The sequence below is a fragment of the Grus americana genome, chromosome Z, assembly GCF_028858705.1.
Source record: "Grus americana isolate bGruAme1 chromosome Z, bGruAme1.mat, whole genome shotgun sequence".
Taxonomy (NCBI): Eukaryota; Metazoa; Chordata; class Aves; order Gruiformes; family Gruidae; genus Grus; species Grus americana.
This window is the reverse complement of record NC_072891.1, coordinates 14,614,453-14,630,850: the sequence shown is the minus strand read 5'-3', so window position 1 is coordinate 14,630,850 and position 16,398 is coordinate 14,614,453. Positions and strand designations below refer to the sequence as shown.

At 39.4% G+C, this 16,398-nt stretch overlaps 1 protein-coding gene across 1 annotated transcript in view; it reads left to right on the top strand.

The window, feature by feature from the left end:
• CPLANE1 (ciliogenesis and planar polarity effector complex subunit 1) overlaps positions 1-16,398 on the top strand; it is a 61,809-nt gene that overhangs the window by 7,536 nt on the left and 37,875 nt on the right. The window contains exons 10-18 of the mRNA XM_054809665.1: positions 1,114-1,363; positions 2,406-2,558; positions 3,451-4,211; positions 6,663-6,847; positions 8,381-8,461; positions 9,303-9,467; positions 10,219-10,392; positions 15,354-15,582; positions 15,823-15,956. Of these exons, the coding sequence (XP_054665640.1) occupies positions 1,114-1,363; positions 2,406-2,558; positions 3,451-4,211; positions 6,663-6,847; positions 8,381-8,461; positions 9,303-9,467; positions 10,219-10,392; positions 15,354-15,582; positions 15,823-15,956 (2,132 nt within the window). The remainder of the gene's footprint in view (positions 1-1,113; positions 1,364-2,405; positions 2,559-3,450; positions 4,212-6,662; positions 6,848-8,380; positions 8,462-9,302; positions 9,468-10,218; positions 10,393-15,353; positions 15,583-15,822; positions 15,957-16,398) is intronic.

Genomic DNA, 16,398 nt, shown 5'->3' with positions numbered 1-16,398 from the left:
TCCAGTGGTATTTCTTTGCTCACTATTTAATTTTACCTATAGAACTTTATATCACATTTCCGTATCAGATCATGTAAATGTGCTTGCATGGACAAAAACTAGTTAGCTTGGTTTTTTTGGGGTACTCCAGATCTCAATTTTGAAATTATGCTGCTGGGTGCATGGTAGAATAGCAGGATCTCAGATAACACTTTTTAGTATAAATTGAAAGTTACAAAAAGTAACAAAGTCTGAATAACTAGAGGAAAACAAAATGGAATCTAAACTTTAATTTAAAAAAAAAAACCCTATTAATTCTGAGTGACTAAAGCCAAATAGTGTGGAAGTATAACATCTCATGAAAATATTCAAAGTATTTTAATACTTTATTACACTGGTTGTAAAATCAGATACTAAAATATATCAAAATATTTTAATTATGGTTATTTATTGAATGTATACAGCTACTTTGTTTCCAGGTAATCTACTAACTTTTGGACTGTTAAGAAATAACAAGTAAAACCAGTAATTTTACACATTATTTCAAAGTATTATGGGGCTAATATTAGAATACATGCACAACACAGATTTCTGGAACTCAGTAAGAAGTTATTTATTTATAAGAAAAGACTTTGTAAGACCTCTTTTGTAAGAGAAGACTTGTGTGTTGATATAAAATATTTCTGCTGAATGTCTGAACTGATTCTGAAGCACTAAGATTCAGATCTTGAGGAATGTTTTTTGTTTATTAGAAGCTACTTAGAATTACATCTTCAAGTGCTTAACATACACAATAAAAGCTAGATAAGAATGTGTGATACATAAATTTAAAATTGTGAAAATGTACATATAATACTAATTAATGGAATAAGAGAATACTGAAAGCTGGTTTTATTTTTCTTTAAATTAAAAAAATTGGAACTGCAGCAAAATACTGGCATCTTGCAAGTATAAATATTATTATCCACAGTGCTCATCCTGTAAAAATTTAGACATTTACTTAGAATTCTGAATGGACCTATTGGGACAGTATTGTGAGTGGTATTAAATGTTCACAAGTTATTTCTTCTCCATTCTGTTCATGATTATTACATATGATAGTTGCTTCTTATTTTTTGATGTACTTTATTTTAGACAGCGGCACTCTTTTTGTCAAGACTCCAGTCAGTCTCTGGGTTCTTCAGCTTCTGAAAGTGACCTTATGAGACAGAGATTCTCTGTTGCTTCACATTCAAGATTACCCTACCTCATTGTCTCTGATGGATACATGATAACAGTGCTTAGATTTCCGAACAACCTTTCATCATCAGGATTTATAAGATCTCTTTTGCTTGATTCAACCCGGCGGCTTGAAAATGTCCGTCGGAATTTGCTGAACTCCAGGGTAGGGTTATGAATTATTTCGTAGGCTTTAAGTAAAAAACTTCACTTTAAACTGAGTACCTCAATTTATTTTTCTGTGGTATTTGTATAAATTCCTTAGAAAGAGAAAGTTGTTTTGAGAATAATGTTATTCTGGAAAACAAGGAATACATCTATTCCTTTGATGTCTGGGTGACGTTTCAGTAAAATGTAGTGCAGGGGACAGTCTTAACTGTCACTATATACTTTTTCTGGAACTGTAAAGTAAATTGGGATCTCTATAGATATAGAGCTGGTTCAGAGCATTGACAGGTATTACACTACTCTGACCAACTCATACTTTCAGAATGATGCAGAAAGGATTCTGTAAAACCTCTGTCTTAGGCTGCTGCTGTTTTAGAGCAGTCAGCAACAGTCCTAATGGTGCTGTGTGCATTTTCCACTAGGTCCTTGATTGAGGTTGTCAATTAAACAAAAATGCTTTAAGCAAGCTTTATTTTTCTGTCACTTCTAAATTGAGTCAAGTCTGGGAGAAAGGAAACCTTTGAAGGAAGAGGTCCTGCAACTGTTCCCAACTACATAAGATACAATAGATAGTAGGTTCAGAATCTTTGTGTTTGCTGATGGAATACAACTTATCTTCTAATTCAGTTTGTATTCTGGATTTTTGGAGAAGTGAGTTATAATGGTATTTATGCATAATCTAGAAGACCAGGCAAGGATTTGAGGATTTAAAGAGATATGTTACTAGTAAGAATGCAAGAAAGCCCTACATACTGGCAAACTTGTGGGACCATTTCAGGGATCAAGAAAGCAGATTCTTTCAGCATGAAGCAAAATAAAGTTGTCTGGTGCTGAGAAAATTCTGCATTCCTGAAGTGTGGTCCAATGATAGTTTGTTTCTGTGCAAAAGATGCCTGCTGATCTGTTCTTCCTTTCTGTCAGGGACTTTTAAACTGAAGCTTTTTATAGAAGGGACCAATTTCCTTGTTTTGTTTAGGAAGTGCCTTCTTGATCTTGCTAGAGAGTGGTAATATGTTTTGCATTATTGTTATTCCTTTTAGTCTAAAGGGAGACCTCTGTGTTTGCGATCACTGATGTCTTTAAAAGCTAGTCTTTTAAAACATGCTCGAAACCAAAGTTCCATCTTTTCCACCATTCCAAAATTCCTGGAAGAGGACACAACAGAAATGAGTGAGAAAACCATGGATTTACTGGTACTTAATGGCATTTTTACACTTATAATTATGCAAATGATTTAATTTTAAGGTATTCTAAATGTAATTTTTTTTTTTTTCAAATAATATAGGTATATTTGCTCTTACTAGATATATTTAAAGTAATTCAATATTGGTTAAATTCTCATTTTCTTTATAGGTGGGAGGAATATGGTTATTTTTCACAACTGATACTTGATTTTTATTTTCAAACATTTCTTTCAGCAGTGCATTAACTTTTTGAAAAATACATGCTAATCTACATATCTTTCAGTTTATTGTAGTTTAATACATTAGCTTCGATTTATAATGTAACATTACATTACTAAATATACATGAGCTGTAAAGTATATTAATAGGAAGTTCAATATTATTATTCTTAGTGAATAAGAAATTTACCCTCAATTTGAGAGGATTCTTCAATTCCAAAATTTGTACATGTCTTTTGGAGGAATGGCTCTGTGATCAAAATTACTGTGCAGCCTTTCTTAATGCTGTTTCATGCTTTTGGGTTCTCATTTGTTCTTTTGGGTTTTTGTTGGGGTTTTTTTTGTGTGTGTGTGTGCTTTTGTTGAATGTCTTTTATGACTTAAGCTATCTGGCAAAAACTTTTCCTCATACTCTGGGCTTACTAAAGGACAGGATTTTACTTTCTGGTATAAAAACTACTGCTATGTTTACAGTGTAATTTTGTTGTTGTTGGGTGATTCAATTTCTGTCTGCAGAAAGTTTGAGATTTAGATGAAACTGCTATGAATTAAACTAATTAGCAATTAAGTTAAGCATAAAGATTTCATTTGTGAGACTACATGGTGATTCTTTCAGACTATGCTCTCTCTCGATAGACTTGAATTAAACTGTTGATGTTTTGGGGTTTTTTTGTCTGATTTAGGATTATGAAGAACCATCAGATGATGAAAAGCAGTTTTGCGATAGCCCTTCCACCTTCTATAGCCAAAGAGTCCATTCATTTGTTGGTAAAGCTGATCAAGGGCACTTAGAGTTTGCATCAATGTTTGATACTATCCATGCAAAAGACAATACTGAAGAGAAAGATAAATTATCAGTGGAACTATATTCCATTCAGAAAAATCTCCTTGCTGCATGGCACATTGGGATTTCAAAAAATATGGAAGAGAAAGATACATTGCTGAATTATACAGTGAACAGCATTATCCATTTTTTCAACATTCTTCAGTTTGTGAAATGTTCTTTGCTAAACCAGGATACATCTTCAAACAAGTCTGTGAAGAATACTCACTGGATGCATTGTGTCCTAAAGTATTTTCAGCAGTGTTTAACTGTCTTGTACTGGCATCCAAGAGCCAATTTGACTGGGCACGTGGCCAAGCTGACATTACAAACTTTAAAACTGATGCTTACACAACAGCAAGAGCAATTATTCTCAAAAAACCTTTTGGCATGCTTCTGTCTCTTGAAAATGGTTTCTCACACTCTAAGTAGTGTGTTCATACTACAGTATGAGAATTTTTTTGCAGCTCCTCATGGTAATAGTTTTGTGGAACTTGACTCCCTCACTGTGCCTATTTTCCTAGTTCTTGATGATAGTACTACTCAGCAATTCAGTTCACTGAAATCTCTGCTTAGAGAACCTCCTCGAGCAGTAAACCATGATGCAAAAACAGAAAAAAGGTATGATCTTTGCATGGTAGAAAAAAAATATACAGGACAACCAGATGATCAGGCCCAGTCAGCATGGGCATGTGAAAAGCAGATCCTGCTTGACCAACCTGATCTCCTTCTGTGACAAGGTGACCTGCTTAGTGGATGAGGGAAAGGCTTTGGATGTTGTCTACCTAGACTTTAGTAAAGCCTTTGACACCGTTTCCCACGGCATTCGCCTGGAGAAACGGGTTGCTCATGGCTTGGACAGGCGTACACTTCGCTAGGTAACAAACTGGCTGGATGGCCAGGCCCAAAGAGTTGTGGTGAATGGAGTTACATCCAGTTGGTGGCCGGTCACAAGCGGTGTTCCTCAGGGCTCAGTACTGGGGCCAGTTCTCTTTAAGATCTCTACCAGTGCTCTGGACAAGGGGATCGAATGCACCCTCAGTAAGTGTGCAGGTGACACCAAGTTGGGTGGGAGTGTTGATCTGCTGGAGGATAGGAAGGCTCTACAGAGGGATCTGGACAGGCTGGATCCAGGGGCCAAGGCCGACTGTGTGAGGTTCAACAAGGCTCAGTGCTGGGTCCTGCACCCGGGTCACAACGATCCCATGCAACGCTACAGGCTTGGGGAAGAGTGGCTGGAAAGCTGCCCAGCAGAAAAGGACCTGGGGGTGTTGGTCACAGCCGGCTGAAGATGAGCCAGCAGTGTGCCCAGGTGGCCAAGGCGGCCAACAGCATCCTGGCTTGTATGAGGAATAGCGTGGCCAGCAGGACTGGGGAAGTGATCGTCCCCCTGTACTCAGCACTGGTGAGGCCACGTCTCACATACTGTGTTCAGTTTTGGGACCCTCACTACAAGAAAGACACTGAAGTGCTGAAGCGTGTCCAAAGAAGGGCAACGAAGCTGGTGAAGGGTCTAGAGCACAAGTCTTATGAGGAGCGGCTGAGGGAACTGGGGTTGTTTGGTCTGGAGAAAAGGAGGCTGAGGGGAGACCTTATTGCTCTCCGCAACTGCCTGAAAGGAGGTTGCGGCCAGGTGGGTGTCGGTCTCTTCTCCCAAGTAATAAGCGACAGGAGAAGAAGAAACGGCCTCAAGTTGTGTCAGGGGATCTTTAGGTTGGATATTAGGAAAAATGTCTTCACCAAAAGGGTTGTCAAGCACTGGAACAGGCTGCCAAGGGAGCCACCATCCCTGGAGGTACTTAGAAGATGCATAGACGTGGTGCTTAGGGACATGGTTTAGTGGTGGACTTGGCAGTGTTAGTTTAACAGTTGGTCTCTGTGATCTTTAGGGTCTTTTCCAACCTAAATGATTCTAGGATTCTATATGTTGGAACAACAATTTTATTTTTCAGTTATACAGTAATTACAACATCCTCTTGTTTCTTTTCTGTTTTGTATTCATTCAAAAGGATGATAAGCTATTAAACCATGCAGATTATGGCTCAGACCTGTAATTGAGTATAGTTCAGTTATGGTGACTTAATTACTGCCAGTCAGTTCAGAGATAATTGGTGGGTTACCAGCTCACACCAGGTCTGGTAGTGCAGCATCAGTCCAGGTATTGCAGTTTAAGAAGCTTTTACTGCCTCTTGCCCATTCCACTCCTTCCCATGCAGAAGTTCCAAACTCTGTGGAGCCAAGGGGCCACTCATATACAATGCATCTATAATGTCATATTAGTCAGCAAAGTTTGCACTTGATTATGGATATTGTGTCCTTGAGCAATAAGAAAAACCCTAGTGTGTGGAAACTTTATTAAACTGTCAGAGCTATTTTTTCTTTGAAGGTATAAACTCAAAAGAAGTTTAAACTGAAGTGGTTTTGATTAATTGTGGTCCAGGTACTGAGCACTGTGCGTGTGACTGACTCTGTATGTATTAATAGTGGAAGCAGTAAGTGCTAGAGAGAGAGATGCAGATCTGTTGCAGTTCTGTGCGAGTTTTTTCAAGTCCCTGGAAATGCATGTTTGCTTGTATCAGCAAGCTATTATCTATCTGAACTAGTACATCTAATAGTACTGTGCTGGGCAGCAGGGACTTCCCAGCCCTTAAAACCTGCTCTGCAGTGTTTTGTTTCCCTGTCTTTGCTTTTCTGCATTATGCTTTCATTGTATTTTTAATCAGTCATGTTTATAAAGACTCTGATACCTGTTTTGAGTTTTATCTGGGTTATTTAATTTCCTCATTGTTTAGCTAGCAAGGGATTCATTTTGGGTGTATTTGGGTTCTTGCAGTAGATTGCTACATTTACACAAATTCAGAAGAATCAATGTGTTTTGGCAAAGAACTAAAACCAAAGCAAAAAGTGTTTCCTTTTTTTTTTTCCCCCTCATTGAAGTCAGGAAAGTAGTCATTAACATAAAATATAATTTAGTTTTCAGATACATAATGCAAAGTTTAAGAAAATAAGAAATTGATGTAAGTAATTTTCACTTTAGATGATTTTCATAATCTAATACTTCTTGATCTACAGGTTGATTGTACTATGGCGATTACTGTATAAGAAAGTGGTTTGGTATCAGATGCAGCTGAACAGACAAGTGAACAAGAATGCAGAAGAAGAGTCTGTTGTCTCATCGCTTTTAAGCCATGTACAAGCGACCCTCCAGTCTTCAGGAGTGACCTTAGAACAACATTTTAGAATTAATTCTGTATCTGGTTAGTACTTTGGAAAAAACTAGAAATGTTAGGTGGTTCCATGGCTAACTGAATGCTAGGAAAATTAGGTCCAACTTAATGACAATAACTGACTACCAGATTTAAAAAAAGTTAATAGTGGGACTTTTCTTACAATTCTGATCAGAACTCTCCTTTAAATACTTCATGTCCCAGTGCACCTGTAGATTGTGTTATAATCTTTAGAGCTTGTTGAGCTAAGTAAAAAGACTATGTTACCTTCAGTTTGCTTTGAATCATGTCCTGGAGAATCTGAACACAGGATCTGAATTCTGATCTCATTTGTACTTTGTTATTTCCTCTGACGTACATGGGCATCACAATTTGTAGCTTACTGGATTTCTATGTAGAAATCCTGTTCATGTGGTCACTGTGGGCATGAGCCTTTCATGTACGTGAATGTAGTCAGCCTCAACTAAGCATCTAATTTAGTGTAGCCTAATGTAATATTTGTTTTGCAAACAGTGTGTGAATGTAGCCTGATTTCCTCTCCATTACTGTCCTATGCTTTATCTTCCTTTCCCCTTCCACACTAATAAGCCCAGTTTCCCCTTTCTGTCTCCCACCACAATTCTGTTTCCTCTCCATATACGTGATCTCTGTCCCTTAAATAATACTTCTAGCTTCTCTTCCTACATCACTCCATACAATACATTAGCTCTATCATGTGTCTGTCATTCGTCCTAACAATACATGCAACTTCCCACTCTTCCTTTCTACCCGTTCCTTTTGTTCTTTGTTTACACTCCATTTGCCAAATAGATATGGCACAGTTTATGGATGAGCCAGAGTGACATGTATGCTGATGGGCTAGCCAATACCTCAACTGGCTGGCTGCTAAGCAGGATGGAGTGGCAAATTTGTCCTTGTCTTCTGTGGTAGTGCTGTTTCTTTCCTTCTCTTTTGTCCAGGAGCTGTACTCTTTTGCAGTTACCTTTCTGTCAAAGTATTTAGGAATTAACCAATGGATTAAAAATTGGAATGGGAATAGAGGTAGAGAGGTGACATTTAGAGAGATTAAATGTGTAACAGTTCATAGACCTGTTGTTTGAAAGTGCTTTTACACAGAAAAAGAATATATATGTTCAACTTGCTAAATAATTTTACAACTATTTTTTACAATGAAAAAACATCTTCCACATCATAGGAAATATGAAAACAGATAAGAGAAAATGCTGAAGTTTCTAACTATAGTTAACATTTATAACCTTGTATAATCTAAAAAGAAACCTTAATTACTGAAAACCTTGTAGGAGAGATTATAACCTGAACTAATTTTTTTTCATTTAATAAATTTTTTTTCATTTAGCAATTAAAAAAAAAGGCAGGTAGAGTATTCAAAGTTATCTTCTCTCAGATGCTTAAAACTTAGATTTAATTCTGAGAACAGAAATTTGCTGAAGACTGAGATATTTTATTTTGCTTTTCATAAATCTGTAATACTGAAGTAAGTGCATGTGTTTGCACATGTGTAACTATGTGGAGCTTTTAATTTGTTATATATGTGTTATATAGGTGAGGAGAAGTTCCTTTTAGGCTCATACAGAGAATCAGTGGACATTTGGAAGAGATCTCTTTGTGAAATCAAAGCAAAAGGTAAGGGATAAAATCTTGTCTGAGGGTGGAGGGGGTATTGCATAATCACTTCATGTAGTTATTGGTGACTCAGTTTGCCCTTCAGAAAAAGGGCAAGACATATAAAGGAAACATATTTGAAATTACGCTGGGATATGAATAGAGACTAGTCAAAACTGAAGTCTCAGTGATCCCTGAGAAAACTTAATGCATTTCTATTTTAATATCAGAGTTTTCTTGTGATTATGAAGTAGTTGGTACAGAAAAGCTCTAGGTACATTTGTGAGCAAGAAAGAGACAATGAAAAGCAGATAAACAAAATCAATTCCTTTAGTAGCTGTAAAATCAAAAGACTTAGTGTTTGGGGAGTAGCAAAACAAAATAATTTGTGGCAGGTAGGAGTTGATTTGAAACGGATATTCCAGAGTCTCTTCCCAGGAATCATGAGAAAATTTTTTTGCTGCTTATTATGATGAGGAATGCAGAAAGAATTCAGGATATTGGAAGTTTGGTGAATGTCTAAGGAATTTCATTGTGGCTTAAGCATCCTTTCTTTGAAGGCTAGGCTCCCTTGAGCTTTCCTATCTTTGTCTGTGTCTTAACAATCATACCCTGTATTGTTTTGAAAACTTCCAAAGGTCTAGAAGTAAAACTGTTGTGGATGTGCATTAACTCACTAGTAAATTAGAGAATGTAGGGGGATCATATCTCCTAAAATAGCTGCTCCTGAGCTATACTTTCTCAGAGTATGTTTATGTAGGTATGTTTCTGGAGAGGGAGGAACTAGTACAGCTGTGTCTGATTTTGTGTTTATTGTTTCTTTTCCAACTGGACTTTTGCCCTTTTTTCTCTTTGAATGCAGGAGGAAAAAGAACATGTTTTCTTCAGAGTAGATACTATCTTGCAATATTATTTTGCCACCTGTATCAGTATAACTTGTGTGAGGCTCAGGGACTCTGTGATCATCTGGTAGGAGAGATACTAAGGCGATCACAGCTCTCAGCAAGTCAGATGGAAAAATTTTCTGGTATGTTTATATTGCATAAAAGTGGGATAAGGTATGTTGATACTGTTTGAATAACCTAGTATATAATTTCTGTGCCATCACACACACACTTGACAGCATGTTTTTGTCTTTACGATGGACTGAAGTCTGTTTTCAGTGGTTTTAAAGATCTTTTTGTGATCCTCAGATGTTCTTTTCAGTTGCACTTGTTGGAGTGTTTAGACAACTTTCATTTGTATAATTACAGTGAAAACATGGCCTGTTAAATGGTTTTTAGATGCAAATCTGGTCAAGGAAAGACTTTGGATAAGAAAAATAAGGGGGAAATGATGTGATTTCACTTTATACTTATTCAACATTTTTTTATGATACAACATGATAAAATGGTGGATTTTAGATTGATCATAAGTCCTAAGTTGACAGTGCGAACTCTTTTGCAGATGCTTGTAACTTTGTTTTTCTATTAAGTCACAGTATGAAATCTAAATTTCCAAATTTAAACAGTTTTTTTTTCACTCAGCACTGATCTAAATTTAGATACAAGAGGTCCATTCTAGTCATTAAAAACCTGATATGTAGGTCTTTTAATATAATGTGTAATTAGCGTAAAAGATTAAGCTCTGTAAGTCCTGACAGCTTGTCAAGAAATTAAATAATACCATAGTTTGCTTGTTTTAAAAAAATGTTTTATAAGCTGTGATTAAACAATTTTAGCATTCAAATGTAAAATATTTTTTCTCATAATGTTTTAATTTGATATCTGTTTTTTTAGATACCAAGTATTTTCAACATGAATTATGGATGGTAACAGATGTTCATACTGAAACTGCTATGGCAGTGATTCGATCCATGGCACGATTCATGGCTGCTTATTTCACAAATCAACTACTCTATATCTTTCCCCCACATAGTGTTGACATCCTGCATCCACTTCACATCAAACAAGGTATTTTCTCTAAAACCATTGAAATTTGCTGTGCTTTACTGTTATCATTTTTTGACATGCTTTAACTTGGTGACTTATACTTTCAACACCATTAACTGTACAGATAACTTAGTTTTTCTAGATATTTTTGTTGAGGGGGGTATCTGTGTGATTATCTTTTTTGCATCTCTTGATTATTGAAAATATTTTTTGGTAGTATAAGTTAATAGTTTGATGTGTGCAATTAAATTATTTCATCCATAGAATAAAACCCTAGAATCATTTAGGTTGGAAAAGACCTTAATGATCACAGAGACCAACTGTTAAACTAACACTGCCAAGTCCACCACTAAACCATGTCCCTAAGCACCACGTCTATGCATCTTCTAAGTACCTCCAGGGATGGTGGCTCCCTTGGCAGCCTGTTCCAGTGCTTGACAACCCTTTTGGTGAAGACATTTTTCCTAATATCCAACCTAAAGATCCCCTGACACAACTTGAGGCCGTTTCTTCTTGTCCTATCACTTGTTACTCGGGAGAGGAGACCGACACCCACCTGGCCGCAACCTCCTTTCAGGCAGTTGCGGAGAGCGATAAGGTCTCCCCTCAGCCTCCTTTTCTCCAGACCAAACAACCCCAGTTCCCTCAGCCGCTCCTCATAAGACTTGTGCTCTAGACCCTTCACCAGCTTCGTTGCCCTTCTTTGGACACGCTTCAGCACTTCAGTGTCTTTCTTGTAGTGAGGGTCCCAAAACTGAACACAGTATGTGAGACGTGGCCTCACCAGTGCTGAGTACAGGGGGACGATCACTTCCCCAGTCCTGCTGGCCACGCTATTCCTCATACAAGCCAGGATGCTGTTGGCCGCCTTGGCCACCTGGGCACACTGCTGGCTCATCTTCAGCCGGCTGTGACCAACACCCCCAGGTCCTTTTCTGCTGGGCAGCTTTCCAGCCACTCTTCCCCAAGCCTGTAGCGTTGCATGGGATCGTTGTGACCCGGGTGCAGGACCCAGCACTGAGCCTTGTTGAACCTCACACAGTCGGCCTTGGCCCCTGGATCCAGCCTGTCCAGATCCCTCTGTAGAGCCTTCCTATCCTCCAGCAGATCAACACTCCCACCCAACTTGGTGTCACCTGCACACTTACTGAGGGTGCATTCGATCCCCTTGTCCAGAGCACTGGTAGAGATCTTAAAGAGAACTGGCCCCAGTACTGAGCCCTGAGGAACACCGCTTGTGACCGGCCACCAACTGGATGTAACTCCATTCACCACAACTCTTTGGGCCTGGCCATCCAGCCAGTTTGTTACCTAGCGAAGTGTACGCCTGTCCAAGCCATGAGCAACCCGTTTCTCCAGGCGAATGCCGTGGGAAACGGTGTCAAAGGCTTTACTAAAGTCTAGGTAGACAACATCCAAAGCCTTTCCCTCATCCACTAAGCAGGTCACCTTGTCACAGAAGGAGATCAGGTTGGTCAAGCAGGATCTGCTTTTCACATGCCCATGCTGACTGGGCCTGATCATCTGGTTGTACTGTATGTGCTCCATGATGGCACTCAGGATGGTCTGCTCCATAATGTTCCCCGGTACAAAGGTCAGGCTGACAGGCCTATAGTTCCCCGAATCATCTTTCCGGCCCTTCTTGTAGATGGGTGTCACATTTGCTAACCTCCAGTCAACTGGGACCTTCCTAGTTGGCTAGGACTGCTGATAAATGATGGATAGTGGCTTGGTGAGCACTCCCACCAGCTTCCTCAGTACTCTCGGGTGGATCCCGTCCAGCCCCATAGAGCTGTGTGTGTCAAAGTGGTATAGCAGGTCACTAACCATTTCCCCTTGCATCATGGGGGCTTCATTCTGCTCTCAGTCCCTGTCTTCCCACTCAGAGGGCTGGATACCCGGAGCACAGCTGGTCTTACTGCTAAAGGCTGAGGCAAAGAAGGCATGAAGTACCTCAGCCTGTTCCTCATCCTTTGTCACTATGTTTCTCCCGTAAAGAATTTCTTCCAGTCAGTAAAGAATGGAGATTCTCTTTAGCCCTCCTTTTGTTGCTAATGTATTTATAGAAACATTGCCTTTTATGGCAGTAGCCAGTTCTTGTTGGGCTTTGGCCCTTCTAGTTTTCTGTCTTCATAACCTCACGGCATCCTTGTAGTCCTCCTGAGTTGCCTGGCCCTTCTTCCAGAGGTCATAAACTCTCCTTTTTTCCTGAGTTCCAACCAGAGCTCTCTGTTCAGCCAGGCCGGTCGTCTTCACTGTTGGCTTGTGTTTCAGCATGTAGGGATGGGCCCACTCCTGCGTCTTCAAGATTTCTTTCTTGAAGAATGTCTAGCCTTCCTGGACTCCTTTGCCCTTCAGGACTGCCTCCCAATATATTGATTTTTTTTCTTCCCTGCCCCTCCCCCCCTCCATGCTTTGAGGTTAGTGATCTAAATCTGATACTCAGGTAAAAGGATGCTCTATATTTTTTTCACATAAACTAAGCAACATTAGAATTTCGTGGTTCTTGCACTACTTTTGCCTGAAGATGTGGCTCTGACTTTGATTGTCCAAAAAGTGAGAGAAAAGCCATGCTTAACAAATAGTTGAATTGGATCTGTGATACGGTGTGACCCAAACTGAAAAGCCAGAGGAAAGCATTTTTTCCTTATTTGACAGTCAAGCTCTTGGAAGCCAAAATGCTTCAGACACCATATCATCAGAACAAGTGGGACTGTCAAGCTGGTTTGTTATTGAACCCACTTAGTACTTGTTAGTTTAAGTCCTGCGTTTCACCATTTTTCTGAAAATTAGTATTTATCACAGTGGGTGGTTTATCTGTTTTCTGCAAGAGCTTCTGTTTAAAGATTTCCCTTGTTAGGAATCTTTTTGTTACATTTGTTAATTTTTCAAAGTGATTTAATGTCCACAGGAATGAAGAGTTATTTGGAAGTATTGTGAGTACTCTACTAGTAAGTTGATGTTATAATGCCAGATAATTCTCTATAACATTAACTTATTTTGATTGATTAGATTTTCTGCAGGGTATTTGAATACATTGACTATTTTTAATGTTTCTGTACTACAGCATGTACTGGCATTTATTTTTTCATGGTCTTTTGGATGTTGTCATGACATAACTTTCCCGATAAAACATAGAAAATAAGACCTTGATTTTAATACTTGCATTGGCAAAGATCCATTTAGATGGTGAGACAATCTTTGAAAAATTGCATTGCACAAGCTGGATTAGTGTAAATATTTCCCTATATAATGTCATTGCCTCAACAGTAAACAGAAACTGAGAGAGAAGCAAATAAATACCTAGAGTTAATGTTGATCAGCACTTTTTCAGGAAAACCAGGAAGTAAAATCATAGAATGGTTTGGGTTGGAAGGGACCTCAAAGATCATCTAGTTCCAAGCCCCCTGCCATGGGCAGGGACACCCTCCACTAGACCACGTTGCCCAGAGCCCCATCCAACCTGGCCTTGAACACTTCCAGGGCTGGGGCCTCCTCAACTTCTCTGGGCAACCTGTTCCAGTGCCTCACCACTCTAACAGTAAAGAATGTCTTTCCAACATCTAATCTAAATCTGCCCCCCTTTAGCTTAAACCCATTACGCCTTGTCCTGTCACTACACTCCCTGATAAACAGTCCCTCTCCAGCTTTCCTGTAGGCCCCCCTTTTAGGTACTGGAAGGCCGCAATTAGATCTCCCTGGAGCCTTCTTTTCTCCAGGCTGAACAACCCCAACTCTTCCAGCCTGTCCTCACAGGAGAGGTGCTCCAGCCCTCTGATCATCTTCATGGCCCTCCTCTGGACTCCCTCCAACAGCTCCATGTCTCTCCTGTACTGGGCCCCCCAGAGCTGGACACAGTGCTCCAGGTGGGGTCTCACCAGAGCAGAGTAGAGGTGGAGAATCACCTCCCTCGACCTGCTGGTCACACTTCTTGTGATGCAGCCCAGGACACGGTTGGCTTTCTGGGCTGCAAGCGCACATTGCTGGCTCATGCTGAGCTTTTCATCCACCAACACCCCCAAGTCCTTCTCCTCAGGGCTGCTTTCAATCCATTCTCTGCCCAGCCTATAGTTGTGCTTGGGATTGTGCCAACCCACGTGCAGGACCTTGCATTTGGCCTTGTTGAACTTCATGCGGTTTGCACGGGCCCACCTCTCCAGCCTGTCAAGGTCCCTCTGGATGGCATCCCTTCCCTCCAGTGTGTCGACCACACCATACAGCTTGGTGTCGTCAGCAAACTTGCAGAGGGTGCGCTCGATCCCACTGTCCATGTCACTGACAAAGATGTTGAACAGTGCCAATCCCAATACCGACCCCTGAGGAACGCCACTTGTCGCTGTTCTCCACTTGGACATTGGGCTGTTGACCACAACTCTTTTGAGTGCGACCATCCAGCCAATTCCTTATCCACCATGTGGTCCATCGATCAAATCCATGTCTCTCCAAGTCTTGGAAAAACAAAAATCTTAACCTCAAGAAACAAGGAAATACTAAATTTGTCTTCATTTTGTCTCAATACGCTCTCTTAAAATAATGTAATACTCTTTCTTCAAAAATGCATTGTAGCTTCCTGTCTTCTGCAATAAGCAGCACAGTGAGTACTAATAATGTGTGTACACTAGGAAAACACAGAATTTCCATTTATCTCGGATGTAGCCTCTGGAATATCCTAACGATGTGTAGTGTACTTGCAAATGTTCCATCAATGTGATTAAATTTTTAAAGTAAGAATAGTCCACAAGTTTTGCACATGCTTGCATATCCCATACTATTAAGCAGAAAAATAGCCTAGTCTTACCTATATCATGGCATGAGCTGCATCTGCCTGCTGCAGATAAACCCCATAGTGTGCCTTTAATAAAGTAAAGAGCAATTGTATACTGAACTGAATCCAAAAGCAATGTGAACATATGAATTCTATATTATTCAGCTGATAGCATGCAGATTTATTTAAACTTTAAAATGTGTTTTTGGTGTCACAGACTTACCTCCTCGTATTATTCCGCTGCAACACTGTTTGGTGACCAGAGCTGTCCGGGACCAGAAACTTTCGTCTGTGTGGACAGCTGAATACACTCTTGATTTGTTCTTTATTGGTGGACTCATTCCGGAGGCCGTGTGGTTAACACACAGACTTGGCGACTGGAAACTGTCTGTCTCAATTGGTGTGGCCTACCAGCTCTATTGTCAGAACTCTGATGAATTCTCAAGGTAAATTTGAGCTTAGAATTAGTATACTCTATTTTGTTATTAACCTTATTTGCATGAAATTTATTGTAACAAGGCATATCCTTTGCCTCAAAACTTCCTATTCCCAGACTCCTAGTAGGTGTGGGACCTAATATGTTAAGACTAGTTACTTTGTCTTAGATACTCATTTAACAGAGCTTCATTAGATTATCTGTGGGTTTTACTTTGTTATTAATTAACAGTTTCTTGTTACACTTTCAGACTGAAAAACACAACGTGTCACCTGCCATTAAGCTTGTTACCAATGCAAACTTTTCAGGAAAAGTTACAATCCTTGTTAGGACAGCCAGTTATTTCTGAAGCATCAGAATGCACTAAACACAAGCAGTTTACAGGTACATAAAATTATAAATAACTATGTTTATTTTTCATGTTATTTCACAGCATATTCTGTGTTATACACTGTCTTAAAAAGAAACAATTACCTTGTTTTCTCTAATGTGTGCATTACTGTTATAATGTATTCAAATAATTTTATAGGGGGTTGGGTTTTGGCTTTGATCATTCTAAAAATGGACCATATTGTCAATCTTATCTTCTTCATGTGTATCGGCCAAACCTTTATTTGACTATATTCGATACTATAGTTTGGAAGAAAACTGAAACTTCATTAAAACAAACAAACAAAAAAATGCCCCGAAGCAAACGCAAATGTATTAACAGAATGGAAAGTATCATCATACGTAAAATGAGTTATGTGATGGTGTTTGATTTTTTGCTTTTCCTTTCTGTTAAAGGGAGAGAGAGTGCTATCTCATAGCCTGACAGTTCCATGCC